Source organism: Lissotriton vulgaris, chromosome 7, assembly GCF_964263255.1.
Source record: "Lissotriton vulgaris chromosome 7, aLisVul1.2, whole genome shotgun sequence".
Classification (NCBI taxonomy): Eukaryota; Metazoa; Chordata; class Amphibia; order Caudata; family Salamandridae; genus Lissotriton; species Lissotriton vulgaris.
The window spans coordinates 1,543,251,292-1,543,274,698 of NC_141695.1; the positions used below are offsets into that span (position 1 = coordinate 1,543,251,292).

Sequence of the window (23,407 nt, forward strand, 5' to 3'; positions counted from 1 at the left end):
CTGTCTGTCCCTTCCTCTGCTTTACAGTATAGGCGAATCCCTCCTTTCTATTTCAGCTGAGGCATTTCAGCTGTCAGAATTAACCATCCTTGACTGTTGTCTTTTTTTAGGAAACGTAGTGGAAATCTTTTTGTGAAATTAAAAAATATGTGCAGGTCGAGCCCCCTATTTGACCTTGTAGCAGGTTAAAGGAGGAATTGGCGCAAACTATCTGTGGGCATTTTGCTTGCTCTTTAAAAGAACAAACAAAGTGACATTGATCAGCTTCATCTTGCCATCATTCTCAGTGAGGCAGTCTATGCTTGAACTTAGAAATTTCTGGAAGTCAGATCTCATTCAGCACAACAAACCAGCCAGTTGGATACAACCAGAGATAGGACGTCAACGGCTTCAGCTAGTATCCGAGTCTCCCACCATTTCTTCAGAGAAAAAGTTGGCAAAAAGTGTTAAAGTCCCATCTTATGCAGTTTGGACAGGAGGACTACACTTGCACACTGTTGGACTTGGCCCTTTTGGCAGGTTCACCCCAAAACATTTTGCATTCTCTTAGCCTTTTTCTGTAACCTCGTGTTGGTGATTTTAGGCCTCTGAGCACCTTAGCACTGTGGTCCACTGTAAAGTGCGTGCGCTCTCTGTGTACATTCGTTCTCAGTGAGGCAATCTATGCTTGAACTTAGAAATTTCTGGAAGTCAGATCTCATTCAGCACAACAAACCAGCTGGTTGGATACAACCAGAGATTGGACGTCGACGGTTTCAGCTTGAATCCGAGTATCCCATCATTTCTTCAGAGAAAAAGTTGGCAAAAAGTGTTAAAGTCCCATCTTATGCAATTTAAACAGGAGGACTACACTTGCACACTTACATAAGAGCCCCAGGATCTTAAGGATAAAAATTACGGATCAGGACTCACTCCAGTAGAAGCTACCAGCAAGGTCCAGTGCAAGTCCAGTTGGAAATGGTCAGCTGGGCTCTTCAGCAAAGTGGGCTTTTTGCAGCTTTTGTGTCCTTTATTCATAACAGGGGGTCAACCAACTGACCCTCAGCATCCACGTCTTAGTCCTGGGTACACAGATCACAACAGCACATACAGTACTTCTTCTGTCTTCCACAGATCCAGAGTTGTTCTGGATGGGGCATGGGGTGCCACATTTATACCCAGTGCTGACTTGTGGGTGTGGGGAAACACCTGGACACTCCCTAACCAATGGTGCAAAAGTTCCCATATGTGACACTGGCCACTTTTACAGCACTTCCTGTGTGTTTTTCTGTAAGCATCCCACATTTCCCCTCTCTATGTCTCAACCAACATGGTAGAACTTTTCTTACCCTGGGCAGAGAGGGCTCCCTGAGCCCACCCAGAGGTGCAGCTGTGATAATGAGCAAACCCTATTGTGTGTTACTCAAAACTAGTTTTGGGGTTACTTCCCCTCCCACTAGGTTTGGAGACAGGCTGGCTATGAAAGCAAAATAGGGGCAGACCTAGGTTTGAGCTGCATTAGCCAGGGACAGAGTAGGCATCCTTTGAAGCTCAGCAAGGGGCAGGGTACAACCTACAAGCCATCTTGTTTATGGGAGAAATACCTCTCCCCACATCCAAACCCTTTGGGCACTGTATGGAATAAATCCAGATCTTAATACAATGGAGACATAAACAGCCACCTGACACCCAACATTGACAAAAAGTCATATTTGGCTTAGGCAGAAAAATCACAACTTTCTAAAAGTGAAATTTACGAAATAGTAATATAAAATCTGACTTGACCATTACATTGGATTTTAAATTACTACTAAGAACAGTCCTTGAATGTTTTCTCCAGCTGCACCTAAACTGAAGTTAAGCATTATAAGGTGTTATAATGTAACACAGTGCTTTCCTATTGGAGAGCCAGCCAGCCTTGACACAGTCAAACATTACTTCGGAGGGTTTTCTCTACCAGGACATGTGAAACTTAAAATATACATGGCCTATGTTTAACATCTAATTAACCCTGCCTTATAGGTATTTAAGGCCTAATTTAGGGGTGATTTATAAGTATTAAAAAGGAAGGTTTAGGCCTGCAAAAGGTTTATTTTTCTAGATCGAATTGCAGTTTTAAAACTGCACATCCAGTCTGCAGGGGCAGGCTGGTAGACATACATTGCATTGTCACTGTAATGGTGGCAAAATAAGAGTTGCTGTCCACTAGTGACAGTTAACTTACGGGCCCTTGGTACACTTTTAAACCGTAAACTACAGACTTATAGGTAAGTTAAATATGCTAATCAGGTGGGTAGTCAATGGCAACATGTTTTAGGGGTCAGAGCACCTGTACTGAGGCCTAGTTATCAGTGCCCCGGTGCTCAGAGCCAGAAAAACCAGCTGCATCCGTTCATAAAAAATTGGAGTGACAGTGCAAAAAGAGGCATTGTCATTCACTCTATCCTCTATTGTTTTTAATGTTGTCCTTTAAGCCATATGTTGTGCGCTATCTGGAAGCATCCTCTGTTCATAAGTGCTCATGTGAGGTTTAGTAAGCTGCCTGTAGCCAAACAGGCAATCACATAAGAGTAGTGATGAAATGCAGTCAACTTTTTGAATTTTCCGAACAATCTTCATTTTATGATATCTATGTATTTTCATATTTTACATTGTGTGGAATATTGTTTGGAAAGTGACTGTAGTAAAATAGAGAATCCATCTGAATTTTATTTTCAGTCAAGCCATTTTTGAAGAAAAAAACTAAGTATAATTATGTGATTTAGCAAGTTCACCGGGTGGAGTCGAAGGCGAATCTTTCAGACAGTAATTCCGTATTCGATACAGGGGTAGCTCCTCCGTTATGGCGGAGCAGCATCGCCCCACTGGTAAAATGCCATCATATAGAAGAAAATTACATTCCAATAAAAATAAAATGCCAATAAACAATTTTATTGTCACTTTATTTTTCACTTACAGTTCGCAAGTCTGGGGTGGGGCGGGCCATGTCTCGACTACAGCAGCAGGGGGAGGAGTGGTTTTAGGCAATGAAAGTGCGCATGTTGGTTTAGCTGAAAATCCACGGCCGGCCAAACTGACATGCACACTTTGACATCTCCAGGCTGTTCCTGGGAGATATCATCAGTGCTCAGGGGCATATGCTCCCAGTTGATGCTGGAGAGTTAAACTGGGCCCCTCTGCCCAAACCCTGTGCGTCACTCATGTTGGGAGAAATTGCATGAGGGAAGCGCTGGTATAGCGTAGGGAGTAAGGGAGCTTGTGCTCCTGGGGAGTGTAGTGCCAGGAGCAATAAGTTATGGCACGGAGAGGGAGCAGAAGATTGCGGAGTAGCAGTGAAAGGTAAGTGTTTAAACTATTTTCCTACTATTTTTTCCCCGCACTGCCCCCGCTGCCCTCCCATGTCGGATTGTCAGCCTCCGCTGCTGATTAGATGTAACAATGTTTTGAACAGAAATTTGGTTGACAAACATTGCAGAGGGGAAGCGGTCGGCTTCCCCTTTGTGAAGGTAAAAATACAATTATTGGGTAGTAGGATGTACTTTAGAAGACCCTGCAAATATCAGTTTACAGAGCATATTTTTTTGTAAAAGCAGCTCCATTGTCTGTAAGGAAAATGAGCTGTATTTTTTTTTTAGAAAGTTGCCATTATTAAAGGTGATAACCAGCTGACCCAACCATTGCTCCAATCTTGTGATGGTAACCAATCATTCTCAGTCATAATTTCAAACCTACCTCATTAATATGCGTGAGGTAGCTTAGAATGCAGCCCACGCCGAATCAGGATTTTACCCATTGACCTGTTAGTGCATAGGTTGGTTTGTCAAATTCTTTAATGTTCGCAAATTACCACCAATTATTTTGTGACCAGGTTTTAGTAAATTGAGCCCATTATCTCTAGTGGTCTCACTTCTGTACAGTCCTGATCAACATCGTACTCCTTTCACCTTCATTCCACCAAAACTGAAATTCTTTGTTTTCATGCACCATCGCCCTTTTCTTGTACTCAACTACTTTCTATCCACTTCCCTAGCATACTCCCTCTCCCATACCTAGCCTATAATCATGCTGTGGTCTCTGATCCTTTCTTTATTTCATTATCCTAATATCTTGCTCTAAATGCACTTGGTGACTTCTGTCTTTTCAACCTCCATGGGAATTGACTTTTTCACTTTCATTAATCTAACATTCTAATTTCTTTCCTTCTATCTTCTCACCTGGACTTCCATCCTCTTTAACTTTGTCTTCATACATAATCTCTTGCCTCCTTCCTATCTATTTTTAACTCCTTTAGTAGTCTTCCTTTCAATCTATTTCCTACTTCCTCAAACGTCACTCCCTTACTTATTATGCCCCATTACCTTCCCTTTATTCTTTCAATCTTTTTTCGTACGCTAGGTATCATCTTTAAATCTAACCATGGGTCTTAAACCCATCCTTTATTTGCAATGTGATTGACACTAGAGGTGAGCTGTATTCGGCCTCACAAGTTTTGCATGCGTGCTCGGCCTACTCTTGCCCAGTCAGGACTATGGGGCATATTATCAAGGGGGGTGATAGGCAATTTTCGCCGGTTTAGCGGCCGTTTTTGGCCGCTAAGCGGCAAAAATTCTATCGCCCTGTTAGCAAGCTGCCGCTAACAGCAGTTAGCGACAGCTTGTAGGCGATAGCGAGTGGTTTGGGCTCCGCTTTGCATGTCAGCGATATTTATCGCTAATGACATGCAAAGTGGGCATACCCAACCCGTTAGCGACTGAAAGCAGTCGATACCGTTGCTATCGCCTATTAACAAGGCAGGCGTAGCGTTGGAAATATTCACGCTAAGCGCGAATATCTCCAAAAACTAACGCCTGCTCAGACCAGTTCTTAGCCATATTATCCAATGGTAGGTGGATAACATGGCTAAGAGCATTTCGTCGCTAATGCGTAAATATCGTTGTATTCCCAGCGATATTCTCGCATTTCGCCGCTATCGCTGGATATTTTAGCACAATGGAGAAAAACGTTGCTAATAGCATGTTTTCCCGCTAAAATATCCAGCGATAGGCAGCAATAAAAAAAGGCGCTAAGCGCATTTAGCGATAAATATCGCCAGTTGTTGGTAATATGCCCCTATGCTCCTTCTCACTATTGCCTCCCTCAATACTGCCACTCTTTGCCACTTCCTATGTGTTCTGGTGGAAATTGGGATTCCTCTTAGGCAAAGAATCCTAGGCTGGAATATTTTATTTTAAGAGAGATTTTCCACTACTAGAGCAACTGCTGCCACACTCAGTCCTCCCCTCCAGGCTGGTACATTCTGGAACTCCAGGCTCACAGCTTTTTGAGAGAGAACATGAACAAGCTATAGGTGTCTGTTCTGAAATATAACTCACAATATATTCAGCTTCTAAACTATCATATCTGAGTCAACTCCCCTATGTAGCTCTTTTTTTTGTTGTGCCCATAGTCCACTGTATCCATCTTTCCACTGCACCTGTGTTTAGTTTTGTCTGTGTTTCTTTTGGGGCATATTACCAAGCAATAGCGATAATTATCGCTATTGCTTGGTTAGAGACAAAAATTTACCGCTGAGCTGCGGCGATTTTTATCGCAGATAAACCTTGGTATTACCAAGGTTTATCGCAAATGCGATAAAAAACGGCCGCAATGCATGAATATCGCTGAAAAGTCAGCGATATTCATGCATTACAGAGCTAATGCTCTTAGCCATGTTATCCACCTCCCATTGGATAACATGGCTAAGAACTGCTCAGGGCAGGTGTTAGCTTTTGGAGATATTCGCGCTTAGCGCAAATATCTCCAAAAGTTGGTAATAGGAGATAGCGATGTTAGCGACTGTTTCCAGTCGCTAACATCTTGGCACGCCCACTTTGCATGTCATTAGTGATAAATATCACTGACATGCAAAGTGGGGCCCAAGATGGTCGCTATCTCCTACTAGCTGTCGCTAACTGGTGTTAGCGACAGCTAGGTAATAGGGAGATAATTTTATCTCCGCTTTCTTGGCTTTTAAAGCCAAAAAAGCGGAGATAAACCCCCTTAATAATATGCCCCCCTGATCGTTATATTATAAGTTCCTTTTTGGCTGTACTTCATTGTACATGTTCCTCCATTTTGGTTGTAATTCTTTGATCCCTTCTTTATTTTCTCCCTTTATTCCCTTATTTGTATACTCACCTCTGCATGCTTGTCGATTGCTGAATGACGTTCATTGTATCAGGATGCATCCAACCGAGTTTATATTTTGTCCCTATAGTTTATCCGTAGTTAGGGTCTAATTAAGAGTTCTGAAGACCTGTTATTCCATCCCAAACTTGAAGGAATGCCGTCCGCCCTTTTACAAGTGCATTCAGGGCCGCCTTTAGGGCAGTGCGACTGGTGCGGCCGCACTAGGCGCTGTTCTGTGGAGGGGGCGCTGACCTCAGGTGGGGTGCTGGGTTTGGTACTAATTTATGGTTGGAGAGATGAGGGTCATTTTTGCCTGGTGAAAGTGATAGAATCGGAGGAGGCGTCCATGGGGTGTGGGGGCGCCAAAAATGAAGGTCACACCAGGCGCCACCGACACTAAAGCTGTCCCTGAGTGCATTTCATCTAATGCCAGTTGCACCTTTTTTTACCGGTTAACTAACTGATGCGGCTCATTTGAAGCACTTGACTTAATGGTCGGACGCCCGAAACTACGCATTAATACACCCTGGCCCTTATTTATGAGGCCTTGCGTCAGTTTTGCGCCGCCGGTGCGTCGCTTTTTGTGACGCACCAGCGGCGTACAAAATGCGCCTTGTTGCGCCATATTTAAAAAGTGACGCATCTAGGTAGATGTGTCACTTTTTAAACCCCTGCGCCACATTATACCTGCGTCAGGTATAATGTATGCAGAGGGGGCGTTCCCCCGCAAAAAGCCTCGTAATAGTGACGCAGTGAAATCTATAAGATTTCACTGCGTCACTTTTAGGATGCTGTTGCGTCAAAATCTTGCGCCTGCCTCACAGCAGGCGTAAGACTGACGCAAGCCCTTTCACATGGGGCTTTCCCCATGTGAAAGGACGCATTGCTGGAGTTGCGTCACTTTTGTGACGCACTCTAGTAATGTGTCAATTTTGCGCTTACAGATGCGTCAGAAATACTGACGTATCTGTAAGTCCTTGCGACATGATGCGTCATACATTAAATATGACGCATCATTGGTGTCGCAAGGAGTGCGCAGTGAAAAGTGAGGCATCGCTGTTTTCACGCAGCGATGCGTCACTTTTCATAAATGAGGCCCCCTGAATCTAAGTAAGTCCGTTTTTTTACCGCTCGTGACATCTTCAGCGTCTCCACTAGGGGACTCTACCGAGACTCACTATTCTGCATGTCTTTTTCTACAACCACTCCTGATGACTCACAACGTGAGAGTGCAACCTTTTTTCTTTTTTTCCGTTTCTTCCGTTTGTTTGATTGATCGTTTTTTAACTTTGGTTCACAGTTATCACAATCATTCTCCACACCCGGGTCACCAGCACCTTACTGCAAGTATTTAGCACTGAACACTGGGTTTGATTTTAGTGTTACTGCACTTAATTAAGGTTACATTACTATTATATATTATGTGCTTTTGACTGCTATATCCTTATGTTTTCAGTGCTCCTTGACAAAGGGCAAGGCTGTCCGAAATGCATTGGAGTATTCAGGAATACGTATTATGAGATAATGATTTCCAATGATGAACTGTGTTGAATGCACATAAAGATTGATATGAATTGAATATCAAGAAGAAAGTGAATACATTTTGGAACAATAAAAAATGCATAAATCTTAAAGAAACCTTTTGAGGAGTCTTCTTATCGAGAACCTATGGTGTGCCCTATTCAGGGATGCTCTCACACTCCGTGTTTGCACATCTTATAAGCAATACGGTGGACGACATGTCCGTCACGGAATAAACCGTCTCTAACCATATTTGAGTATGGTCACATGTTTAATCTGACTACTGTGTTATTGTATTTTTTTTTATATAAAAGTATACAATGTACTCCCTGAACGGATGTTGGTCTGTGTGCATTTCTTAGAATAATGAATTTCAGTTGAAAATACTTGCAGAAAGTGGCCATAGCACATTCATCTCTGAGGAGCCTTTTAGCACGCAGTACAGAAAAGGTTTTTTCCCACCGCTTAAGTAAAGACAAACTGTTTGCAAAGAAACTTTGAGAAATGTGTAAACATATGTAAAATATGGGGTGGGGGCATATGCTCGCTCGTGCTAACCAAACAGGGTTAATAGTAAGACTTACTTATGAGATTTTCTAAATGCAGGTAATGTTGTACCAGTAAACATAGTAATGCAAACACTAGCGTCTTCTTCCCAATACAGAGACAACATCCGTCTAACTGATTGTCTCTCATTTTCCAGCTTGAAACTTGCGAGTACCCCTGTGGTGAAGTGCGGGACAAGAACACAGAAAGGTGGAACGGTTGTAGTAACCATCATTGGAACAGGAACAGCTACAGGAAACATAGGTGGTCCAAAGTAAGTAGGCGCGTGTTTGAATGACAAGAATTTAAAAAATCCCTTTTGACTAGATTACTGACAAAAACGAACGTGCTATGCCATGCATAAGGCCACATGTTTCTCTGAATAATTCCGTTTGTCCACTTATCAGTTACAACCAGTGCTTAATTTGAGCCGGTGGTTGCGGGTTGCGCCCACCAGCACTTATTTTGTGGGGACTGGTTCTTATTTTTCAAATCAAAGAGCAAGAGAGTGAAAAGCACACATCAGAAGACTGAGGAAGAGGCAAAAACCGTCGCGAAGGTGGAAAGCAGGATCCTGCTCTGAGTGAGATAAAGGGTCAGGGAACGTCTGGCAATGGGTTCAAGAGACAAGATATGAATTTAAGACTACAAGCTGTGGTATTTGGCATGCTGACATTTAATTGCTCCGTCCAAAGGCACCAGCACTCTGGGGCATATTATCAAGGGGGTTTATCTCCGCTTTTTTGGCTTTAAAAGCCAAGAAAGCGGAGATAAAATTATCTCCCCATTACCTAGCTGTCGCTAACACCAGTTAGCGACAGCTAGTAGGAGATAGCGACCATCTTGGGCCCCACTTTGCATGTCAGTGATATTTATCACTAATGACATGCAAAGTGGGCGTGCCAAGATGTTAGCGACTGAAAACAGTCGCTAACATCGCTATCTCCTATTACCAACTTTTGGAGATATTCGCGCTAAGCGCGAATATCTCCAAAAGCTAACACCTGCCCTGAGCAGTTCTTAGCCATGTTATCCAATTGGAGGTGGATAACATGGCTAAGAGCATTAGCTCGGTAATGCATGAATATCGCTGACTTTTCAGCGATATTCATGCATTGCGGCGATTTTTATCGCATTTGCGATAAACCTTGGTAATACCAAGGTTTATTTGCGGTAAAAATCGCCGCAGCTCAGCGGTGAATTTTTGTCTCTAACCAAGCACTAGCGATAATTATCGCTATTGCTTGGTAATATGCCCCTCTCTCTTTTACAAATTGAACACTGGTAACAACAGTCCATTCGGACCTTGCTCTTTGACAACCATTTATGAGTTATTAGATACATGGTCTTCTTTTACGTCATTCAGTAACTTTCAACCCTGTTGAGTTTTACCATGACCTTTATACACTGTGGGACTGGTCTTAGGAACAATATTAGAATTGGGTAAAATTGTGAGTGTGCTTTTTCTGTTCCCTTCAAAGTCAGATAGTACAATAATGAGCAAGTGAGATTATATTGTCCCGGCTTGAACTAATGTCAGCCACTGTTAATGGCTAGTGCATCACCCCAGTCCATTGTTTCCTATGCACACCATGCCACCTCAGTTTGGAACCAGCCATAAGCAAATCCGGCTTGATCCTGCTCCAAAATGAAAAGTCCAGACCGCACCGCCAAGTCAGCTCATCACTGAACTGGAACACAAGCAACCCAAGACCAGTTTCATTTGGCAGTTTAGGCTGGACTGTAACTTTTGGAGCAGGATCAAGACAAATTTGCATATGCCTGGGTCCAAAATGTGGTGGCATGGTGTGCAAAATAACTATAGACTGTGATGTGGCTCCAATTGATTACTAGTGGCTGAGATTATTTCAAGCATTCTAACAGTCACTTTTTTGTATACTTCAGAAAGAAACTCAAAGCAATATGAGATTAATCATATTTCTGATAGAGATCAGGCTAAAAAACTTTGACTTACCCACCACCAGCAAACAAATAATTTTCTAAAACATCACCAAAGTTCTCTCCATCATTGATCACAAAGCTATCTACACCTCCATGAACTGGGGAGATTACCTCACTCTAATTGGCAAATAAGGCATGGCTGGTGAGGCAGTCATAAGCATCTCCCCTATATATGAAGGCTTTGTTACCATTCATAACTGAAGAAACCAGAGTGGTCTCATTGATAACTCTCACCAATGACCTCATCAACAGTTTCCTTGGTGATGGTGCCATCAACGATGAGGTAATTTCTAACAACAAAAGAATCAGCATCTCCAACAACTATGTTTGGGCTGCCAGGTAAAGACTTGGAGACAGAAATTGAAGCAGGAGATGAGAAATTTGCAGATGACGGTCCATTTGGCACTGCCTAAAGCCTGATTGACTTAAATGTTAAATGCTAGAATGGTGACAGCATCTTTGAACCAGATGATCAATAATCACGGCTGGTCTGAAGATCAACCTATCAAGCTGTAGATTAAATAAGTTGCGCATGAAAGTATTTCCGCATGCACTAAGATGAACACTACAATCTCCACCATGAAGAGAGATACCAATATGGTAGATATAACAAACTGCCTGTGTTGCAAGGGCAGGTTGATTTATTGGGAAACTGCAATAGATGATGGTGGAATTTTTTTCCGGGTTCTCTTCAACATCAAAACCACCTCAAGGTACATCATTTTAGCCAAAGTTGTCAAAAACACAGCCTCAACCAAGGGAGCCACTTCACTTCTCCAACAGTGGCCACAGCAGTAACCTCCCCCATCTCTGGATCCTCTACCCTGTCAAAATGATGTAGATTGATAGGGATGATAATGATGTTGGTGAGGAAAGAGAAGTGTTTGTTAAATACCACTTATGTTAATGTTATATTAATGCAGTTGCACCTAAGCCTCTTGGTGTTTTAGAAGTGTGAAATGAGATAGCCCTACATCTAGACCTGCTGTCAAATGTGAAATAGTCCAAGTCTATCCTCCAAAAAGAGGAACATGCATGATGGCAATCATTGATGCAGCCATGGATGTTTGCAAGATGTGTTTTCATCAGCTAGCAGGGGCTGTGTTGAGTGGTCTCAGGTGCATTTAATTTCAGCCTAGGGTGTGGCCTGTTTCCTTGATCCTCCTATTAATGGGGAGTGTCTAGCTGGGTGTCCTTTAGATGATGCCCTTACTGTATATCAATATGGATATAGAGTCAGCAAGATCCTGGGGTATTATTCAAGCTTGTCACTTACAATGCTCTTAAAGTGCTTCTGGATGTGGATCTCAGTATTTTAGACTGTCTCTAATACCATTCCTCCAACTACTGCAATTAGCTCACTAGATTTACTACATGCATGATCATTATCCAGTACAGCAGCCCCCATGTTCAGGCTGTCAATCACAGTAATATAATACTCAATCCAAAAAGTATGGAGTCAGTCACTCCATGCGGCATAACTCCAAAAGATAGTCACTCCATGTTGGCAGCACCTATACTTCCCTACCTTTCTCCAGAGCAGGTCGGAGGGAGGTTAGCTACCTATTTACAAAATCCAAACACTTTACTTCTAATGCATGGGTGCTTGATATTATCCATTTGGGACATACCCATGAGTTCAACAGGAGATCATTGTGCACCCTCCTCCCCCTACCACAATTAGGAGCAGCATCAGGCATTTTGTAATTTCAGGAAGAGATTCTCCTGATGTTACAAAAAGAAACCCTCAAGCCTGTCTAAAATATTCCTGCAAAAAAGTTATTTATTTGAGGCTCTTCTTTGTGAGTTCAAACTCAGAAGCATGGAGACTAATATTAGACCTACCGTGTTTAAACAAATACTTCAAGAAACCGTTGTTTAAGACAGCCACCATGCAAGACGCCCTTCTAATATTACAGGGGAAGATTCATAGTACTAACTTAAGACAAAATCCTAAACTTACTACTTTTGGTATTCGCAGAAGGCATTTCGTAGTAGTAAAATAGGATTTTGTCTTAAGTTTGACTTAAGACAAACTTAAGACAGATTTAAGACATACTTAAGACAGACTTAAGACAGACTTAAGACAAACTTAAGACAGACTTAAGACAGACTTAAAGCAAACATAAGACAAACTTAAGACAACATCCTAACTTAAGTCTGGCTTAAGTCTGTCTTAAGTCTGTCTTAAGTTTGTCTTAAGTCTGTCTTAAGTCTGTCTTAAGTTTGTCTTAAGTCAAACTTAAGACAAAATCCTAACTTTACTACTACTAAATGCCTTCTGTGAATACCAAAAGTACTAAGTTTAGGATTTTGTCTTAAGTAAGTTCTGTGAATCATTCCTACAGATTTGAGAACATATGAGATCGCTGAATTTGCAGGATGCACACTTTCATAAACTCACACATCCCAGACAACGAAATTATCTTCCATTGAAAGTATCTTGATGCCATATTCAATTCATTTGCATGGAATACATGACTCTTGTTGCTGCACTCCTACAACATCAATATCATTAGGTCTTCTTGTACCAAGACAACTGGCTGCTAAAAGTGAGATTTTAATTTGATGCATCAACAATCACTTTTTCTTACCACCTGCCTGCAGTTGTTTTGCAAACGATGCTTACCTGACAAACATACAAAATGTTATCTTTCCCAAAACACTGGAATTCAATTGATGGGTGCAGATCGTGACAAGAGAGAAATGACGGCATGTCTTTTGGATGAGCATCTCAACCTGCTTATAATTTCCGTCAAGCTTCATGGGGTGTCATCCACCTCAGGATGAGAGCCACACGGGAACTCCTTTCACACTATCTGATAGATCTTTTGAGGGTGATGATTCAAGTTCCTCTTGTACTCAGACACGGAGTGCAAGATTTTCATCTAGATGTCACTGGCGAACAACATTATTACTTTTCAAGAGTTGTTACTAAATATAGCATCCAAGTTGAACATACCTACGGAGGTTTCACATCCACACTTTTCTGTTCTTATGGAAGCTTTCAACCAGGAGCAACCCCTACACCACCTACTTTCTCTGGGGTCAAATGTCTTTGAGATGGCAAGAGAAAGGTTTCTCAAAATAGCCTGGACTGTAGCAGTCATACCTCATCTGCTTGAAAATACAAGCCTCCTGAATATGATCCAACTTCACTTAATTTTGAGTCAAAATCATTTTCAGCTAATTTATTAGTTGTCTGGAATAGACATGTTTCAGCACCAAAGACCTCAACTCCTTTGGAAAGAGAGAGCAAGAGGATATACGCTGACATAAAGAAAATCTGAAATACTGTCTCCTCAGCACTCAAAGGCATAAGGGGCTCAGCACTTCACGTCAAATACAATCATTGTGGGAGATGTTTGTTAATAACCTTCTGAAGGAAAGAAAGGTAACATTTCAGGAGGTTGTGTAAGGGTACTTTCAGTTGCCAAATCAAGTACTAAATGTGACAGTTGATTTAACATAAGTGACTAGTTAAGGTTTTTGCTATGGAATTCCTCTCATTAGATTTTCATGACTTTGTCGACATCTGTGAAGCCTCCCACCCAGTTAATAATGCTAAGCTTGCCGTTTTTAGATAATACTTTGTATGGGAAGCACATGGAGGAAGAGATGTTCTGCATGAATACAGAGACGGTCATAGTCAGACTGACGGGCCAAGAGGAACTCTAGAAATATTTCAGATCATCTAGCATTACAAGGACCAATGCTACTGCCGCAGAGAGAGGGTTCAACACCAGCCACTGCCCATGCAGGTAAGAGCGGTGGGACCGGGTGGGGGGGATTTCGACAGACAATAATGAGGGAAAATGTATTATTTATTTAATTTTCCCTTGTCATCGTCCATCGAAATCCCCCCACCCAGCACCACCTCCCACCTCTCCTACCTGCACGGGTCGTGGCTGTTCAATACCCTAACTGTTTCTACCAGGCTCGGAGCAGTAGCAGTTGCACCTGCAACATAGATACACATAGCACATAAGTTGAGGTTCTAATATCAACTTCAGGTGCAAATTCATCAAGACAGCCAGCATCTACCTCATGTGACAGGTGGGTACTAGCTATTTATTGCAACAGATACTCACTTTGTTTGAAATTCCAATCTCCTTCAGTTCAATTAACAGTGGTAAAACAACACAGAATAGCTGACCTGTGCACTGAGACATCTTTCGCTCTGTGGAAGGGAGAAATAACAACTCATTTCCCCACATCCAAGGGGGAAGGAAATCTATTCAAGATATTTTCTCATAACCAAAAGAAAGATCTAATGTTCTGATCAATCTTAGAGCTTTGTCTCACAAACAAGTGGATCAGAAAGGAATATGTTCTGTAAGAAAGTGCTTCATTAAATTGTTCGTCCACCCAGGAAAGGGGAATAGATGTGTTTATTAGATCTATGTGCTGTGCACTTTCACATCCTGATAGCAAGGAAATACAGGATGTTTCATTGTTTCTTGGTGGGGAAGTTGCTTTATCATTATGCGGCATTGTATTTCAGTCTGAAGTTTGTGCCTCAAATGGCAGTAGTAGCCACCTATCTTTATTATCAAAACATCTTTATATCTTGGTGACTGGCTGATCAGAGCACGCAATCCATGAACATAAAAAAAAAGTCTAAACACAGTACAAGGGACGTGTTGTCTTTGGAGGAAAGTGTGGGATAAATATCAATGAAATGTCAACTTCTCATGAAAACTAGGAATCCAAGCATGTCAGGTTCTATTGTTTCCAGGGTGGCTTCCTCCATAGCGATTGTCCCAAGTGCAAGGTTGCACATGGGGTGTCTACATAAGTATTTAGAAGTTCAATGGTCGCGGAAAGTGGATAATGGGTGGTGTAAAAGGTACACTCTTCCTCAACTCATTCTATTCCAAGAGTCGATTTAGGCAGTATTTCTGCTTAAGGGTTTTGATTACTGAAGGAGCGGTCTTATGACATTAATTTCCTTGCGCGAACAGCAGTTCCTCTTGTATTAACAGTGAATGTCATTCTTGTAAAAACTGGCAACACCACAGTACATTAGGTGAATAAACAGGCATGCACCAAGTCAAGAGAATAACGACTAGATCCTTTTATGCTTTCAAATAGAAGCAGTTTTATTTATGGCCTTATAAAAATCACGTTGATCATACCATATGATAAGAAAAAGTGATTCTCCCATACTTACTGTTTTGCCAAGTCTATGCTGCACTTTGTTTCCATTAAATTCTATTTCAAAGTGATAATCACATACCTAAAATCCCCACAACCAGTAGTGCTTTCTCCTCAGGAGCATAGGGGCAGTGACTCTCCACTGAGTGCAGCCAGCCACCAGGATATAATTTAAAAATCATCAAGTCTGAACTCTTTAAAGGAAGACTGGGCTCACCTGGCTGATAGGGTGGAGCCAGGATGGGCCCATCCTCATGATTGCCGAATGACATATAGCTGAGTTCCAGTATGCTTGTGGGGTTGGACAGGGTTCTGACTATGTCTAGCCCGACATGTGTACCATGGACGTCTCAAACCCGCTCTCTTTTGCAGCGTCTTAGAAACACAGCACAGGCCGTCTGTCTCCTTTGGAGCACTTGGCTTTCCTGCTCACACCAATCCTGACATTTATCCTATGCTTTTTCTACTTGAAGCTGCATGAGAGCAAACATAGAACTGGTTGTGGTGAAGTTAGTCAGTCCCTGTGGTCTTGCTCTTGGAGACACTGTGGGGGAGGGATAATTAAAGAACCTAACTAATTACAGTGTAGCTTTAATATCAAGCCACACAGTGAATGGATATGTTTCTGTAAGAGTGACACCCTGCTTTTCCTTCACACAAGGACATGTTTGTGCTGAAGGGGTCCCGGGTGCAAGTGAAACCTGGAGCTTCACTGACAGATGCGTACCCTGGGTGAGACAGTGACTCTTCAGTTAAGGGACCTTCACCATGAGGAGCTGCAGGTCTCCATCCGTGCTGGTCATCCGGTTTTAGCACTACATGTGCTGATCATCACAGAGGTCCCTTCTGGCTCTTCCCTGAGGGATTCTACTCTCCCGTTGACCAGGGATGGTCGTTAGCTCCTGCCTTCTCCATGAAGGCTCTCAAGGGAAAAGCATGAAACAGGAAGTGCTCAGATCATTGTGACGAGAAGCAGCGGGCCAACAAGAAGGAACATGCTATTTGAAAAGCTTGGTGAAAGACTACCAAAACAGAAGTCAGCCATCCACCAACATTTTTGTACGTTGATAGGAACCATTGTGATGGCAGTTCCTTTCATGTACAGAGATGGCCATAGTGCCGCTGGTCGTTCCACATATTAGCGGATGACAGTCCGTCAGGGTGGTGGTGGTAATGTCCCCTCCTAACTTGATCGACTGTACACTGTCTACCAGACCATAAATTAGGATCTATGGTATCTGAACCCCTAAAGAGGCTCGAAATATATTTGGTATACTCCACTCATTGATGTCTTTATTCAGGGTGTTTTTTCCTGTCTGCTTGGATGCATGTCAGATCCTGCCTTCTGTGTGTTGCTTAGCCCTTGAAAAAACTGGACAGCTAAGTCATTTAAGAGTTTTGCTGGTGAACTTTCTGCTAACCAATATGGCAGAATTTCTACGCCCAGCAAATAGAGTGTAGAAAACCTGCCATAGCTGCATAGATCTCCAAGGGCAGTGAAGTTTATCCACCAAAGTAGTTGTATTTGACATGGGGAGAGACACTTTGAGGGGAAGGTATTTGAAGAAATATTCTGTAATCGATGTGAACATCAAGTGTAAAAATATGTAGTGAGTAGCTAAACTTCTGGAGTCCCTAACAAGCTTTGGAATTTTTTCTGTTGTGTTAGGGACACCATACTTGCCATTCAATGAAAATCTGCCACAATTTCCATGTTGATCATTCACAAAGCTACTATTTTGCACATGTAGATGAATCAGCCACTCTTAAGTTAACAAAGTTGATCAAGAGCCAGTGATTGAGCTTCTAACAGTTTCTACCAGAAGCTTGTTGGATCTGTTGTAAACTATATTTCATTGATATATTGATAAAGGTAAAGGGGAACAAACGCCATTTGGATGGATTTTGCTCTGAAGCAGATCGTCCTTAAGCTTGTCGTTGAAATGTGTTTAAAATTGTTTCTAGAATGTTTTTTATTGTCTCATAGGCCTACGGATGGGGTCCCCTGTGACATAACTAATACGGTTGAAGCTCCTTTTGCAATAGCAATGACTGACAATGGGGGGCTAAAATGTAAGGCACCACCAAGCACGGATATGGCCAGAGTAACCTGCAGTTCAAAGGAGTGAGTAGCATTTTGTTTTTCTTTGTTTTGTGCACTGCAGTGTGTGTTTACCATTAGCCTCTTTTAAATAAAACTGGATATATAAAGTCTATCAGAATTAGAAACAAATTCTGATCTATGTTGAATACTGTTCTTTATGGTTGCTATTAGACACTCAATAAATATAACATCCTTGAACTTTCTTGATATGATTAGTTTAAACCACGGATGAAGCAAACGTAAAGTTTTAAAATTGAACTGGAAGCAATATATCACTTGAAAAAGAAGGGAAATGTATCTTCCTGCCTGAAATCAATTTGCCATTATTTGTTGACAGCAAGTATTCACAGATGTTATGCTACTAGCCCCCAAGATGTCAATTCACAGCATTTTGGCAACAAGACCAGATGCAGTGCCACATAAATATGGGTAACACCAAAAAGCCAAGAAGCAAGATATGAGCAAACATTAGAAAAAATCTCTGCAGTTTGACACTTAACCTTTAGGGCCCTAATTTGGATGTCAGTTGGAGTTCCGCTGAAAGACATCAATGCAGTTTCAGAACCGACCGACCTTGGGTCGGCAGTCCGAAAGCTCAATTACGATGTGACTGCACATAGTGCGGTCTCAGACTCTCATTTCACTATGGGAGCTAGTTCGGCGGTCAGAAACCAGCCGCAGCACAAGCGCCAATAGATTAATGGGAGTAACTGTATATCCCTGCAGGGATTTATGGGGGGCACCATAGGTGCCTCCTCGGCCCCCAACCACAGGCCATGGAAGAAGGGGGGCCCTGCTAGTGCCGCCCAAAGTTGCTTTTCATGTCAGAATGCCCAACATGGAAAGCTTGTTGGAAACTGACATCATAATCCCGACAGTGGCAAAGCCATCTGTTAGGGATTATGTTGCGGTTCTGACTGGCCGTTGGAAGCCAGCCAGATTTACCGGCCGGTTTTAAATCAGACTACCGTCATTGTAATATAGTGGTTGGATTTGAAACCTTGGATGTCGGTCAGAGAGCCATCAAAATTAGGGCCTAAGTGTCTCTTCATTTCTCAAGGACTTGGTGAAAGGAATCTTACTTAATTTAGATCTAGTGCCAAGGTAGATCCCTGTACCACAGGACCACTTCCTAAAGAATATTCTATTCTAACAATGATAAGTTGAATCTAAGGTTTATGTATAGATAATTTTACAGCTCTGTAGTACATTCATTGTGACATTGTTCACTGCAAATGTATTAATTGTTTTTGAGTGATTTCATCTGGAACAAAATTTATGTTTACTTTTTAGAATCAGGCACAAATAAATTGAGTCAATATGTCTTGGAAGACCTTCAGGAATTACAGGATGTAAACACTTCTGTTACTCATTTTAGCACCTTAAATATGATCATGGCTCATATGCCCCACATACAAAAAGAGAAAACTAACATATACTTGAAAGATAAGAAAGAAGAAGGACATGTCATCAGATTACTTGAAGTGTCATGTTGGCAAAATCTCTTGATTGACAACTGTGTACTTCTCCATGATGCAAAATTGTAAGTTTACATTTGACCATTCGAATTAGGACTCTATTTGGAAACCCTCTTGGGTGTAATTCCACACCTAGCTAAATAAACTTTCCGATCTTTACTCAAAAACTGTAACTTCCAGCAACCCCCCTATACAAAGAAAATACATCTTCCAAAAACTTAATAAAAGAGCTTCCTGTACTTTTTTCCACCATTCCTACTTCAAGCTGCTTTGATACATAATCAACTAACAGTGTTGCAAAAGCCTCCTTCCATGGTATCACACCAAATTTTCCCAAAATATCTAAACCCAATTTCCTCATGAACAGTCCAAAACCTCTATGGATTCAGTTACAAGTGATTTAGCAGACTTATCACTCTTTACAACATTCAGACACGGTCCTACCCATTCTTCCACCAGAATTTTGATTCATGGCCACCAATAATATACTCTTAGATGTCTTTTAGTAGTTGACATACCTAAAATGTCTATCTTGTTCTAGTTCAAAAATACTTATTCTAAGCCCCACTGGAGGAAAAACTTTGTCACATCATATCACAATATAATTCTGTTCCATCACTCCATCCTTAATTTAACAAAAGGCATTAAGATCACCACTTGGTTTACCCTTTCCCAACCAATTGGAAAGCATATATTGCAAAGTTTTCATCATATCATCCTTCTCAAGTCTTTTCTCGTCACAGAACTCTTGTGATATAGCTTGCTTATTTCCTTCCTTTAATACTCCCACATTCACATCTACAATAGAAAAAAGTGACCTTGCATTGCTCAAAATTTCATGAAAACGTACTCCAAGAAATCCCCAAAACCGCTTTCTTAGCTTTGCATTTTCAAACCTTGCCTGGAGCCATTGGGTAAACTCAGAAAGGGGTTCAACATTTACCAACATCAATATAAAGATAGTTGTGGCATCCTGCCAGCCTAGGCACTCGCCAATAAGTAAGTCACACACCGGGAGTAGCTATTCACGTCTTTATTCTGCTGTGTGCATGTCAGAACTCAGCATTCAAAGCCTGCCTTCAACTCATCCCACCAATGCTTATGTCATAGGTCTACAGTGTACAGGAGGAAACAAAAGTGTTCCATTGTTCTTTTTTACAAGACACTACATCTCCCTCTTTGTTAAATAACAAGTCAAAACTTTCAAAAACACATAAATAATGAAAACATAAATAAATATACAAATAAATACATGAATACATTTATAGACACACAAGCAATTACAATTCTTCAATTAAGCATTGTGGCACCTGCATCTCACATCCTGATCATGTCACTGAAAACCAGGAACTTGCATTCAAAATGTCATTGATCTGCACAGGTGAGGTTGAATTATCAGCAGACACAGATTCATCAACAGTCTGTTTAGACCCAGTTTCTAAATTGACAACGATATTTGGTGAGTGTGGGCCACATGTCAAAAATTAGAGGAATCTCTTGGAAGGGACTTTCCAGGATGCTGGGCAGCCCCATGTGTCCCTTGGTATTGGTGATAGTAAAGGGTTCAACCTCAAAAGGAGCAATTGATTTATTTTTTCTGTGTTATCTAGCAATCAATCAATCTCCTCTTGTAAGTTATGTCCTTAGCATGATGTTGTCGGTCAGCATATATTTTCATCTTCTGTTTGCAACCAAAGTTCGTAGTGTCAATGTCTTCCTCATTCTTAGATATGAGGTAGACCCATTGGGACAGATTGGTCATCATGGCTCTTCCAAACATGAGAGTTGCAATGTTTTCCCCTGTCGATGGGTGAAGGGTCAAATGGTAAGCTCAAAGAGTAGTATTTCAAGCAGCTTTTAGGTCGAGCTTCCCCAATGCAGCACACTGAACTGCTTTCTTTAGAGTACTCATGAAACGTTCTACCAGGCCATTGCCTGGGGCCGGAGAGGAGTGCTTTTTTAATGCTATATTACCTACTGGCTGTCACCAGTAGGTAGTTATAGTTAGAATGATGTTTCAATAGGAAGAGCGTGTTTTTACTTGTCAAATAATTGGCTTAGTTTGAAAAATCTTCACACATTTTTTAAAGCTAGCTTGACACTCACTTCAGCCACTGTATTAAAAATTTCAGGGTGATCAGTTAAGTGGGGGCCGAGAAAAAGAGAGGGTTTCCCAAAATGTGTTTTCTTCATGTTAATTTCAATAGGAAACTTTAGACACACCTACAGTCCGAACTGCTGAACGGAATTACACCAAATTTGCCAGAAAGGTAGCCTCTGGTCCAGAAATTGTACATTTTTTAAATGGTGTAGATCAGCTCAGTAGTTGCGGAGAAATGTAAATAAATTCCCAGTTGTATATAGTGACTCAAAGGATCCGCAAACCCTCCCGATCTCATGCACGAGATCTGATTGGCTGCCAATGCTTCAAAGCAGGAAGTGCTGACAGACATCTTGTGACCCGGTTGAACCAAATCACCCAAAAAAATGCACAAAAAAATGTAAAAGGGGCAGGTTCCCCTAGGCCTCTGTAGGGGGGGAGGGGTCCCACAGGGAAACCCCAGGTCCAAAAAAGCATTTTTTTAAAAAAAAATTCAGAAGGAGTTGCTCTGAATGCATGACTCCCGCCGAAAAAAAGAAAACAAACAAAGCGTAGACTCCCGCTCTATGTTTAATCTAGGCCCCTTTTCAGCAAGGTCCCAGTGGCAAGTTTAAATTATGATGTGGGGGCCCATGTGGGTCCCCCACAGCTCAGGCGAACATCACCTTCCTGGGGCAAGATTTAATATTTAATATTAAAGTGGGGTGGCTCCTGCACCTCCACTTCGCTGTCCAGGGACCGCCACCTTCCCCGGACACACTGTTTACATATTTTTTTTAAATGGGGAGGCCCTATGGCCTCTCCCGTAGCCCCTGGGACCACCACCTACCTTGGCACAAATAGAATAATTAAGGAGATCCATTACAGACCTTCCACTCTGGGGTCATTCAATCTAGGCCCCCAGGTAGACCAGGTCCTAAGGGCAAGTTTAATTGATATGTTGGGCCCACATGGTGCCCCACAGCTCCGGGGACTGCTACCTCCCTGGGGATAGATTTAAAATGTAATATTAAAGTGGGGTGGCTCCTGTGCTCCAATTCCACTGCCCCAGGGAGGCCACCTTCTCGGGCACACTTTATTTTATCTTTTTTTAAATGGGGAGGACTTATGGCCTCTCCTGCAGCCCCTGGGACCACCACCTCCCCTGGGCACAAATAGAATAATTAAGGAGATCCATTACAGACCTTCCACTCCGGGGCTCACCACCTCCCCGGGGCAAATTTGAAGACAGGAGGGGGCCGCACGGCCCCTCTCGAGGACCAACATGTTCCCTGGGAACCACCCCCCAAGGGCCAACTCCAGGAACCTCCTGGAGTGCCCACCCCCAGGGCAATGCTGTCTGCTATGGCTTGTGGGGAGCACCGCTCCCACCATGCCATAGCAAACACTGCTCTGTTTCATGGAAGCAAGAGCATGTAAAATGCTCTTGTTTGCACGAAGCAGAGTAGAATTGCTTTTTGCCAGAGGGAGCTGCATGTTGACAGCTACGTCTGTCCAAAACAATGTCGTATCCCAGAGGACGCAGGTAGCCGGCAGGGATCACAAGGCCTTCAGGCTTCCCTGCTGTCCCCAAGGAAAATAACTGGGTGCCCTGGGTGAGAACAGGGTACTCAGTATTGTGGCCAAACCTGTGGAATGGGGTCCCCATGTTGAAAATTGGTCTGGCACGTGAGTCGCAACCCTCATCGCTGTGCTCAGCATGGTGCCCCGTGTAACATTGCAGCAGAGTCACAAATCTGCTAAAAATAAGTAAATAAAACATGTTCAAATATGAATTTACTCAATAATGTATTGTCTCATACACCTATATAAACAGTCTCGCATGTACTCACAGACTAGTTCAAACACTTATGTACCCACTTACAGACCTACTCAGACCATGACAAGTCCACTCGCTAACTCACACTGACACTGATGCACCCACTCACCAATCCACTCAGAAAGTTAAACCCCCGCTGACAAACCCACCCACACACTGATACACCCACTCACAGATCCACACATACACTGATTCATTCTTTCACAGATCCAGTGAGTTACTTATGCAGCCAGTCCGAAACCCTCTCAGATTCTAACTCACCCACTCACAAACCTGCTTAGACACTAACACACCCACTCTGACTCTGGCACCCACTTACAAACCCACTCAGATATTGATGCACTGATTCAGAGATTCACTCAGACACTGATGCACCCAATCATAGATCCTGACAGACACTGATGGAGCCTCTCACACACCCTCTTACATACCCAGTTACTGACTCACACAGACACTTGCATGCACAGAATTATTCACATGCTGATGTACCCAGTCAGAGACCCGTTCAGACACAAATGCATCTACTCACAATGCTCCTGAGATACTAACATACCCAGCCACTGAGTCACTCA

General features: G+C 42.3%; 1 protein-coding gene across 1 annotated transcript in view; it reads left to right on the top strand.

Annotated features, from left to right (window-relative positions):
* LOC147705970 (uncharacterized) overlaps positions 1-23,407 on the top strand; it is a 92,894-nt gene that overhangs the window by 67,587 nt on the left and 1,900 nt on the right. The window contains exons 4-6 of the mRNA XM_086929582.1: positions 8,372-8,488; positions 17,321-17,458; positions 20,644-20,740. Coding sequence (XP_086785708.1) covers positions 8,372-8,488; positions 17,321-17,458; positions 20,644-20,740 — 352 coding nt within the window. The remainder of the gene's footprint in view (positions 1-8,371; positions 8,489-17,320; positions 17,459-20,643; positions 20,741-23,407) is intronic.